Source organism: Kwoniella botswanensis, chromosome 1 (genome assembly GCF_036426115.1).
Source record: "Kwoniella botswanensis chromosome 1, complete sequence".
Lineage (NCBI taxonomy): Eukaryota > Fungi > Basidiomycota > Tremellomycetes > Tremellales > Cryptococcaceae > Kwoniella > Kwoniella botswanensis.
Window position 1 is genome coordinate 3,731,358 of NC_088599.1, and position 11,555 is coordinate 3,742,912.

General features: G+C 44.8%; 5 protein-coding genes across 5 annotated transcripts; 2 read left to right on the forward strand and 3 right to left on the reverse strand.

Annotated features, from left to right (window-relative positions):
- Positions 1-550: 550 nt before the first annotated feature.
- Positions 551-2,485, forward strand: L199_001419 (cystathionine beta-synthase; the record flags this gene model as incomplete). The annotated part of the gene is made up of 11 exons (XM_064887174.1): positions 551-680; positions 740-795; positions 883-952; positions 1,083-1,122; positions 1,184-1,267; positions 1,329-1,340; positions 1,397-1,422; positions 1,484-1,593; positions 1,661-1,900; positions 1,977-2,074; positions 2,164-2,485. 11 exons carry the CDS (start codon positions 551-553, stop codon positions 2,483-2,485), a joined length of 1,188 nt encoding a protein of 395 aa, XP_064743246.1.
- A 310-nt stretch (positions 2,486-2,795) lies between these two features.
- Positions 2,796-5,315, reverse strand: L199_001420 (uncharacterized protein; the record flags this gene model as incomplete). The annotated part of the gene is made up of 7 exons (XM_064887175.1): positions 2,796-3,202; positions 3,297-3,344; positions 3,426-3,677; positions 3,749-3,863; positions 3,931-4,352; positions 4,428-4,687; positions 4,759-5,315. The coding sequence occupies 7 exons, from the start codon at positions 5,313-5,315 to the stop codon at positions 2,796-2,798; spliced, it is 2,061 nt and encodes a 686-aa protein (XP_064743247.1).
- Positions 5,316-5,689: 374 nt separating this feature from the next.
- Positions 5,690-6,398, forward strand: L199_001421 (uncharacterized protein; the record flags this gene model as incomplete). The annotated part of the gene is made up of 2 exons (XM_064887176.1): positions 5,690-6,027; positions 6,098-6,398. 2 exons carry the CDS (start codon positions 5,690-5,692, stop codon positions 6,396-6,398), a joined length of 639 nt encoding a protein of 212 aa, XP_064743248.1.
- A 244-nt stretch (positions 6,399-6,642) lies between these two features.
- L199_001422 (uncharacterized protein) lies at positions 6,643-7,773 on the reverse strand (the record flags this gene model as incomplete). Its single annotated transcript, XM_064887177.1, has 5 exons — positions 6,643-6,763; positions 6,823-6,917; positions 6,989-7,381; positions 7,446-7,583; positions 7,645-7,773. 5 exons carry the CDS (start codon positions 7,771-7,773, stop codon positions 6,643-6,645), a joined length of 876 nt encoding a protein of 291 aa, XP_064743249.1.
- Positions 7,774-9,502: 1,729 nt separating this feature from the next.
- On the reverse strand, positions 9,503-11,498 carry L199_001423 (uncharacterized protein; the record flags this gene model as incomplete). The annotated part of the gene is made up of 4 exons (XM_064887178.1): positions 9,503-10,480; positions 10,541-10,712; positions 10,799-10,973; positions 11,057-11,498. The coding sequence occupies 4 exons, from the start codon at positions 11,496-11,498 to the stop codon at positions 9,503-9,505; spliced, it is 1,767 nt and encodes a 588-aa protein (XP_064743250.1).
- Positions 11,499-11,555: the final 57 nt, after the last annotated feature.

An 11,555-nucleotide genomic window follows, 5' to 3' on the forward strand; every position in this document is an offset into this window, starting at 1 on the left:
GCTGTACTCACGACCATGTTGGATGATGTCTTCACGCCTTGTAATGTTTACTAAAGTTGGGAACACGATGAAAGCCTTAAACTCCGGTTCTGCTATATCTCTTCTGGGTGTATGCAGTGTTGTTGACTTGTGATATGATAATCTTTACAGACAGATGACCATTCTCCTAAACTTGTCAACAAATTTAATCTTTCCTTTACTCAAAATCTCTGAGCTTTGCCGCTGAGATCTAGCTTGTCCACGTGGTTACAATCTGATGTGGCATTTGTCGATCTCATGATAAGTCCGGGCGGAGCTTGATCGTGGATGTACGGTCGGACCATGAGTTAACCGGGTGGTACACCATGTCATCTGCAGATACACACCACTGTGAATACACAAGTCACACCATAAGAGGTGATATCATACAACGATAATACTGATCTTCCTTTCTCTTCTCTATCATCGATACCAATCTTAACATTATCAAGCTATAAAGCACAACGTATAGTAGTAGTATCGAATTCGACCCCTCATCAGCATCTCCATAATTTGAAAACCGATTCCCACGATGAGCGGCGAGACTCAACCTCAACATCATTGGCAAGGTGTCCTGTCCTCTGCGCTGGACGCAGTGGGTCATACTCCTCTGATCAAGCTGCAGAGGATAGCCGAGGAAGAAAGGCTGAAGTGCAATCTATGTGAGCTGTTTGGATGTGTGAGATTACCCGGGACATCAGCTCACAATGGTGTCGATCAGTGGGGAAATGCGAATTCTTCTCTGCAGGTGGAAGCGTTAAAGATAGGATAGCAAAGGTGAGTTGAGCAGAAAATAGTTCATGGACAGACATTTTCCGCAATTTAAAGGAGTGTTATAACCTATACTGACCTGCTTCGATTCAGAGAATGGTAGAGCACGCTGAGAAACAAGGTGTTTTGATACCTGGACAAAGTGTAGTCATTGAGCCTACCAGTAAGCTAGATCTGGCACTCCCTCTTTTTGCCCTTCAGCTCACAGATGTATGAATGTAGGTGGCAATACAGGTATGTAATCAGCTGCTATGACTAGACTCAATAATAGCTGATGGTCCTGCCGATATTAGGAATTGGTCTCGCTCTTGCTTGCGCTATTAAAGGATATCAGTAAGCTGACCATTCATCACCTCGGGTCGAAAGCATGAAGCTGATGAATCATCTTCAACAGGTGTATAATCACACTTCCGGCCAAGATGAGTCTGGAGAAAGAAGTGATGCTGCGTGCACTGGGAGCCGAGATAGTCAGGACACCGTGAGTTAGCTAGATAACCGGACAAGGGTGAACACCAAGCTGATCAACCTCGTTTACTTAGTACTGAAGCAGCGTAAGCTATTCCAATACCGGCTACTCGTGAAGAAGCTGACATTGATCTACGAGCAGCTGGGATAGTCCCGAAAGTCATATCGGTGAGCTTGTGCGTTAGGCTCCCCATCTGAACAAGCTCATCGGTATGATCTCCTCTTTCAGGTGTTGCACGAAAGTTGCAGAAATCGATACCTGGCGGAGTGATTTTAGATCAGTACTCCAATCCTCATAATCCCCTAGCTCACTATTATGGTACATACGAGGAGATCATGGTGAGGCACACAGCTGCATCCCTCGAAATGGCGGGTGAAGTGGAACTCATCGGGTTTTCCACCTTAGCATTCGCTTAAAACGTCTGATCTGCCGCGTAGAGATATATCTCTCCTAGTCGCGGGTGCAGGTACAGGAGGTACTATCACAGGTTTAGGCAGAGCCATAAGGGACTACGAAGCTTCTTTACCTCAGACCAATGGAAACTCTTCTTCACATGGTAGAACGACTATCATAGCTGTTGATCCCGAAGGATCAATTCTAGGTGGAGGTGAACCCGGTAATTACCAAGTGGAAGGTATAGGATATGTGAGTAATTAGCTGATCGTTGAATGAACTCATCGTCTGGACCCAGCTAAAATTCATCTCACTGGCGTTGGATTAGGATTTCTTCCCTGAGGTTTTAGATCCAAATCCACCAGTGGTAGATAAATGGTTGAAGACCAATGATGAAGAGGCTTTTGACGCTACCAAGCGGTTGATGTGAGTGTCATCTTACTCCCGCTCTAGCTGTCGGTTTCAGAATTCGCTTTTCACGATCAGCTAAACCATGTGATCCTACTGTATGATAGTCGAAAAGAAGGACTGTTCGTAGGCGGTTCATCCGGATCAGCACTATCCGGTACTCTACGGTACCTTCATTCGGAAGAAGGAAAACATATAGCAGAAGATCCAAATGCCAATGTAGTCGTGATCTTGCCGGATGGAGTGAGGAATTATATGTCCAAATCTTGGTTCCTCGAGACGTCTAAACTGCCTACAGGAGAGAACATGGACGAGAAAGAGGATATCAAAAGTACCATTAGGGCGATATTAGGTAGAGATCTCAATGACGTTAAGAGCGTGGTGGAGAATAAAAGGGAGAATGGGGAGAAGTTGGAAAATGGTGATTGAGGATTTGTGATGTTGCAATGGATATAACGTGTTCTGTGTATGAGAGTGTAGATGAGTGGTAAGTATTGTATGAGCCTTGTGTATACTATAGAGGTTTTTGTGTATATGATAGATATGTATCATCCGTCGTCGTGTATAATGTATGTCTTTTAATCATGCCGAATCTCTTTTCCGGTGTAGAAGATGAGAAGCTTAATTGCATTTAAGAGTTTGTACTGGTTGACTACTGTAAACAACATACATTCTAGTGAGGTATAGGGGATTGAAAAGTATATATGCTATGGTATACGATGACATGCTTGGTAGTTGATCACTTCTTCTCCTGATCTTTTTCGCCTTCTTCCTCCTCCTCATCATCTTCCTCCTCCTCCTCCTCATCATCATCATCTATACCCAGCGCGTCAAAGAACCCTCCAACCCTACCCACGATCTTATCACTCTTCGCCACATTCTCGTCCTCGTCTTGGTCCTCCTCTTCCTCGTCTTCTTCTGCTTCCAACTCTGATACATCCTCAGAATCATATTCCAACTCATCTTCATCATATTCCTCTCCACTAGTTGCCTGATCACGATGCGGATTAACCTTCTCGTCATCATATACATTTATATCTTGATTTTCCGCTTCCGATCCTAGCCATATTCCTTTCCCTTCTCTGCCTGTCGTTCCTGGTGGATAAAATCCCCATCTGATCTTACCATCTGCCAGTAATCGCATGACTACAGTACACATGCCATATCATCAGCTTTGGCTCATGCAGGATATCCAGGATAGCGGAGGTAAAGCTGTTTCGACAAGATCAGTGTCACTCACTTCCATTGGCTGCTCGGTTGATATCGGCTCTTCCACTCTTAGCGCTCACTACGCCATCCCACCGAGAGACATATCAGCTTGAACTCAGACGAAGTTGAGGTCGAACGTGAGCTGAGAGGTTGCACTCACAATATCCTCTATCAAACGCTCTACCTTCCATTATCTTCCCGGCCGTCCATTTTTCCTTACTCTCCTCTTCTTCCCTCTTGATCCTCTCTGCCTCAGCAAGCTTGGGATCCCTGTAAGTCCTCTTCCCAGCATACGGATCAATGTCACCTTCAGCGACTGTATAGGGTATCTTAAATATGGTTTCAAGCGGTAGGCGTTGGGCGCAGAAGGTTATACACGCTGGCAGAGAAGCTATTTGAGAGATTGGTATCGCTATCAATTGAATACAATGATTCGTAAGCACACTGTGTCTTGGAAAGGATAAGCAGAAACGAAGGCCTTACTAGCTGCTAAAGCTTGAATCTCCAACCCTACTAATGATGGACATACCAATCCTGGACAATCTACGAATCGGATTTCCTTCTTACTTCCCCAAAACATAGTTTGGAAGTGTTTAGTCTATAAACAAAATGTCGTCGGTGTCAGCTGTCCATCGTCTGCTACAATTCGCAAGCATGATACTTACTTTACCTGGAGTTCTACTAGCTTTGACTTTCTGTTCTCCCAGCAAGGCGTTCAATAGAGATGACTTTCCTACGTTAGGCTGTCCTATCAGACCTATCGTAAGGGGCTCTTCGGCCTGGTCCCGCGAGCGAGTATCGATACTATCATTTCCAGATTCCTGAGCTTGATCAGGTTTCGGTTTATCATCTTTCAGAATAATGGACTTTGTCGAATGAGTAGCAGCTATATCATATGGATATTCTTCCTGAGCCAACGACGACCAATCCACCGTAGGTCGAACAGATGGTTTCCAATCTTTCAATTTCTCTGGATTCTCTTTTGCCCATGTGGGAGCTTCTAGCATTCTTTCATGAGCAGTTTTCAGAGCTATGATGAGCTCTTCGAGTGAATCTTGCGGGATATCAGGTCTATGTCTACCTTTACCTATCGTAGATTCCCATCAATCAGCTACTTGGGATTCCATTGTAGCTGTTCTTACAGCCGATAGGAATCACTCACCATTATCTAAGAGCTCAACATCATATGATCTCACACTGACTACCTGCACGCCTTCTTGTCCCCACCATCCTCTAACCCAATCTTTCCATCCTTCTAGTGCAGTAGGATCAACCAAATCAGATTTAGTCAAAATCAGTATAATCTCCTTTTGAGGTTTCAGGTTCTGAAGATAGTTGCGTAAAGAGGGAGGACAATGTAATAATGGACATCGAGAGTCGAGGAGAAGTAAAAGGATGTTGGACGATTCCGTCACTCTCCATCTACATCCGACATGTTACTCAGGTAAGCTGCAAAACCGACATGTAGGATATACGGGTATTGGAAAGCTTACAATTGTCTCCATACTTCTAAATTCGTTTCATACCACGTCGGTCCTCTTGGATATCCCTCTTCCTCTTCATCCTGTTCATCGATATATTCCTGCATAATCTCATTGGTAACTTTCAACCATTTCTTAAACATCCCCTCTTCATTCCTCTCTACTTCCTTCTTACTTTGTCCAACTCTAAATTTCGGTCTACTAGGACAGCTCAACTTTCCTTCTTTGTCCCTCTCCGTCAATATCTCCAAAGGAAATACCGCACTTTCCGCGGACAATGGTCTTTCGAGTTCAAATTCAAAAGCAAGATTACGAGTTTTCGTAAGGTATTCTGCTGATAATCCATAAAATTTCGATTTTAACCTTACACTCGATGAGTTGGGATCTACTCCGCCTGATTTGGATGCTAGCGTCCTGACTCGTCCGTATTTGTCGTTGAGTTTGTGTAGACCCGCTGCGTGATCTTCGACTGATAGGTCGCCTCGTTTCAAGGCTCGTTTGTCGAGGAGTTTCTGACGTTTGTGTTTGCCTGATTGTGCCTTTCGTCGAGGCACGTGCATCGTTGACATGATGAATAGATTGCGTCTTTTCGCACTTTGATGTATAGGTGTCTCTTTGGTCGATCACAAGATAGGTTCGAGCTTTGACAAGAATGGAGCAATCACTTGGATTTGTGGTTAGAAAGTGGTTGGATGTAAACCAACTTTTCGTTTGATGCGTTTTTATAGACGTCATTGCAAGTCACTCTGTAGTATCGCTTGGATCCGAGATGAGATTGTGAGTGTGACGGGATCAAATTTGTTGATGAATTGATGCGATCTTATCGGAACCGGTTATCTATCCCTATCCTGCTGTCTCCTCTCCAGTATCTCAAGGCGAGTGAATTAAATTGTCCATTTTGTATCAGTTGACTCGTTACCAGATCCATGGGTGTAGAGCGGAAATGACGACCACCTCCGAAGACTCCATCCTAGCCCTCTCCTCTCTATCCTCCGCACCAGCACTCGAATCACTCCTCGTACTCCTCTTCGAGCCTTCCACAGCGCTACGTAATCTCCTAGTACCCTCTGTCCTCCTTCGACTCACCGCTCGATCAGAACCTCCTGCAAGCTACAATGAACTGATAGATATCTGTCAGGAAGTATCAAATGATTGGACATGGGATGAGAAAGCTGAATTTATAAGTGGACATCCGATGATTGGGGAGGTTAAAGGGTTGAGTAAGTTGAGTGGGAAAGAACAGGGCAATTCGACTGTCACGCCGAAAGTAGTCTTAGATAGGTGAGTACATTCAGTTGCCGTACAATAATCCTTGATCACTTCTCAAGCTGATACTATATGATGTATCTAGACTTGCCCATCTGAATGAGCTTTATTGTACCATCTTCCCTGGCCTGAGGTATATAACTTTCGTAAATGGACGATCAAGGGCAGAGATCATACCTGAATTCGAGTCGATTTTAAATCTCCCCCTCTCACCCCAACCTCTAACTAATGACTTCCCTACGGCTCAGCCATCGTTAGACTCGGAGGAGGTGAAAAGCAGGATCAAACTGTCTGAAAGCGAAGAATGGAAGAAAGAGTGTGAGAGGGGTTTAGGCGATGTGTGGTTGATCGGCAGAGCAAGACTCAAGGGATTAGGATTAGAATAATCGGTTGAGTTTAGGGACTCGGTTGCGTGGAATTGGAATAGCAGAAGCATTTATAGATGTCTATATGATCATTCATAGGCATGTCATGGTTCGTAAGATTGGGATGGGTAAATCTACTGATTATCTATATCTGTGAAAACGTCCAGCGTAAATCCCAAAAGCGAGATGAAGTAGTATGGTTTATGTCTTCGGATCAAAGACCGCAAGGATCACATATGAAGGAAATGCTAGAAGTCTAACTGATCTAAAGCATTCTTACACACTGGTTGTCTACTAATGCGTAGCCGTACTTGCACGCGGAAACTTCACATCGACCTCGAGTGCAGGTGACGCCTCCGAGAGCGACGTTGGGAAGAGCAGAGCAGCTGGAGACGACAATGATGAGCTCAAGTATCAATATAGGTAACTGATGTGGTATACTTACTTTACTCCAGTAGACGTAGCATTATGGGCTGTAGGCCCGTATAAGCCACCCATACAGCCACCACAAGACTCGAGGTCACCTTGGGTGTCCACACACTGATAAAGGCCCAGTCATTCATGTCAGCAACGGTATCTCTCGCCGCTCCAGGCATCCTAGAGTAACATACCTCGAATGTATCTTGATCTGAGCCTATCACGCAGGCAGTCAAGCTTGAAGGACAGTATTGGTACTTTGTAGCTTCGATCTGACGACGACGGTTTTTCAGTGCTCTTCTGGCATTTCCTCCAGTTGGTTCAGCATCGAGAGATTGGACGTAAAGGTATTCGCCACTGGTTCCACTGCTGCCGCCTTGACATGTAGCCGGAGTGGTACTGATGTACTCTCCCGCACATTGACAGAGAACGAGACTGCCCGTACGACCCAAAGAGATGACCGGGTAGGCAGCACAGTTGGTGAAACATTGCGGTACGGAAGACACGAAACTTGTTCTGGAAGAACCACCGGTGGTTGTATCTGTCGAACACCCTTGGAAAGCAAATGGAGTAGAACTTATCCATGCCTATCATTGTTACCATTAGAACAACGTAAACCAGGTACATGGCATGTTAGGTTGAGGAACTCACTGATATTTGATCGGAGGCACAGGTACCGCTGGAGTCTTGGGCAGTTTGAAATTCGCTCGCGGCCAGATTTGTGTTCCCACAGTAACAGGTTCCATCGGCATTGGAATAATATGCGTAGGTATACGTCGAACAGTAACTCTATCCCAACCCGTCAGCAAGAATGTTGCGGGGTAATATGAGCAAACGGGTTTTTGCTTACCTGGCATCCATCGAGACTGAGAGATGTCTGGGTAACTTCATAACTACTAACTGAATTCAGGCATCCGATATATGTGTCTGCAAAAACGGATCTGATAGCCAAAGCGGCAATGATGATAGGTACGATCATTTTCAATGGTCTTTTGATGGAAGGTGACTAAACGATGAAAGGTACGATCAGAGATCTTAGTGAACAATTTATGTGTGTGTGTGTGTATGATGGGTGTGATGTTCCGGCCTACCTATGTTTCTTTTATATATATTGATCTGTCAGGAACATTTATCTTCTTCTTTTCTCTTTGATTTTCAAGCTATTATACATGATACACCCCCTTGAATTTAGGAATACCACCACGAAGTCTGTTATTGTTACCTACGCCACTGAACGAGCAGTCTTATTGTTACCCCGTACGCTTTCGTAATGATCCACATCATCACCACACTAGACTGCCGCACGGACCTTCTTTGGTTTTGGTAGAAGCTAGGAGGTCACGTAATTTTGCCAAGAGAACAATAGCGAGGTAAAAGACAAGTCTCAAGAACGTGAGAAAAGACTTTTGATCATGATCATGATCATGATCATGATCAAGATCTTCGATTCAATCGAGAACCGAGGAAGTTAGACATTCTAGCTGGTACTTTGGTGCTTTGCTGATGCTCCTTCAATGACCAAGGACCAAACGCCACTGAATAAGATGGTATGGTATGGTACACCCCTAGACTCGGACTAATAGTCTATTGTGTAATTAGCCAAGGCAGATGGGCAGATAGGTCTGTCCATTAGAACAATAAGACGATCAATGTGGACGGAAAGGGATGGATCCTGGTAAGGGTTACTTACGCGCTTGTGAGAAATCGTACGGTATGGGAGGAAAGAGTGCAATACAATGAAAGAAACGTGTTGTTGTAGTGTCTCACCTTCCAGGTCAAGGTCAGGTTCGATTAACATATGACCGAGGTACCATCTGACAGGAAGTCCGAAAGAGGACCAAAAAGAAGAAGAAGAAGGGGGAAGGAAAAGAACAATAGAAAATTGATGGACCTGAGTCGGAGGTATAATCGAAGAATTTAGAGTTAATTGCTATAACCAGGTTCCTCAGGAATCGGACCTGACTATTTTACCTAAAATCTGGGAATGGGCAGAATAACGGGCGCTTAATGCATGCATGCATGCATACAGAAAGAAAAGACAATAAGAGAAAAGCCATGTCTCTGAATATGAGCGGCACCGTGAGTCTCGGATTAGTCAACTAACCATTTCATCATCAGAAATAGTGTCCCCCAAAGTCTTCGGGAAGTGTAGGTGATGCTTCTGTGTGCTTCGACCCCTTGAGAAGTGAGAAAGTGCAGAATGTTTCACAGTTCCACGGCCGATGGCGACGACGATGAAGGTGACCATGATGTCTCGTTTCGGATGACCAACCCAATGTTCTGGGATGGACAATTCGGTGGACTGCATATTCCTAAAGAGGAATATTCTGTACAAGTACAAGTGGGTGCAACGAAGTATGGGAAAGCGACAGAGATGACCGTAAAAGAAAGGGCCACGCCTGATCAATCGCTTACTGTTTACTTGCCAGGCGCAAAGCCGACCACAATACCGTGACGGACTTGAACGTACTGAACCTTCCAAGGTAATTGAAAATCCTTATACTAAACGACTACCATTTTCACACACTAGATCTGATCAAGCTTACAGATAGATCTAAAACCTAAACCCAATCCATCAAGACGGACACTCGATAAGCTAATCAAAGTTCAGATTGTTCTTAACTAATGGATCTAGATCTATTTGAATCCTAATTCCCACCCCCAAGATTTGTATAGGCAAACCCGATGCATCCTGACCCGTTGACATACTACGTACGACTCAGCACGCTTGAACACAGATACAATGGTAAACAGAATAAACCCGCTACGACCAGATGAATGATATACCTCGCTTGATCTACTTTGACGGACAATCCGCCAAGAGGTATCAAGCTGAGTATGTCAAGTGGTAATGTAATGAGATTCAGAGGAGGAGGTAAGACAGGCGAGATAGCTCCAGGGGATGGGTCTTGGAATCGGGATGAAGACCGTTTGATCGTCCGTCCACTTTCAATCGCAGTACCATCCTCTTCTGCTCCATCTGCAGTTCCATATTCAACTCGTACTTCATGCAACGTATTTCCTTCCCAGATATATCCCTTTACTCCGTCACAGAAACATTCTCTAGCTTCTCTAGCCACCTGTACTCTATATTCTTTCTCCCAATCGTCACCCTCCTTTACAGCTCCTTGCCAGCGTCTCTTATCTTTCCCATCCCATCTTTCCCTCGGGACCATAATCGCTCTTGAGGCAGTTAAGAGCAACGAGCAGATGAAGAGGAGAGAGAGGGTGACGAAGATTGTTAATCGCGCTGAGAAAGGTGATATTCCATCTTCTACTGGTTCTGGGATGGATGCTCTGGCTTCGATCGGTATTGGGTTGATAATGGTTTCGATAGTGTATATTGACGACTGAACGGCTTGATAAAAACCCCTAAATATATCTCCATTCATCGACCAGCTGAAAATTACGAAAAGCCCAAGTACCAAAGGCATGAGTAACCCAGCTGTCTTGAATGATCGATAGATGATCCGTTTGAGGAGTATGGACAAAGGTAATAGGCTGGGAATCAGGAGCGGTAGAGATGGCCTGATAGGGAATACGAGGGAAAAGGTCGTCGTTGGGATAGAAAGAAGTAAGAGTGTGTATGATATTTGGGAATAAGAAGGGAAGAGAGCGAAGATGAGCGATAGATGAAGAGGCAGTAAGAGGATTCGGCGGAGAAGGGAAGTGCGATATTGGAATGACTAGAAGCGTATATTTAGTTTTGATTTGCTTTGTGCAGATACAAGATTGACTCGACGTACATGTGCCAGGTCAGATGCGGTCCATAGCACCCACCAAACCTCCTTGCCAGATAGTGAGGGGTTGGGTGAAGATGATTCGTATGGTGAGATCCTATTCCCAGGTGACAGAGCTATACTCAACGTCAACCCGTAGAGAATGAGGAATGACGCCAAATGCAGGAAGTGTAATCGCCTGATCACATGATGATCATAATGTTCCTATATCAGCTTCGTGCTTCCTCATGTCGTCAGAACTTCAGATAGTCAGGATGGACTTACGAAGGAGTAACGACCTCACCAACTTTCTTCAAAACCCTCGAGGGTCTGGTATGTCCCTGCCCATCTAAATGGACTATCCCTTTAGTCCAAGCCAATTCCAGTATATGACGAACGAGGGGATACGATAAGAAAGGCGAAGGATGGGTTGTGAAAGGAGGTAACAGCAGGTCGATTGCTGTTGATGAATACATCGAATCAGGATATTGCATGATGATCGGTATGACCGACATTTCATTTGACAAGTTGATTTGGACATACCATTAATCCACTGATGGCTATCATTTCTCACTTTCCACCTCTTCCAAAATACCGCTTGGAGATCTTCATCCTCACTATGTTCGGTCTCATGTTCATCTCCACCACAATGACGGTCTAACAGGTCTTCTACCCTATCACTGATCTCCTCTCTCAACTTCCTACCCAGCTCGGAATCTGCTATCCTCGCTCTGATTGATGCATGGTTCTTATAGCGTTTCGGATCAAGTAGATGTAAAGCATACAAGTGCACTGCGAGATCTACTTCGGTGTTGAGTGGTGTATAGACTATGGCGGAAGGAGATTTGAGGTGAGAGATGAGTTGGTTCGCTTGGCATTCCAAGGTGACATGCGTTCGTGCCTTCAGAGGGAGAGGAGGATGACTGGGTCCTGCTTCTGCGTTCGCATGTTGGCTGGGAAGGAGTGAGGTACGTTCAGAGGACATACTGACGTACTACAAATAGGTTAGACATTCATACGAAGGTACTGGAATGCACACATA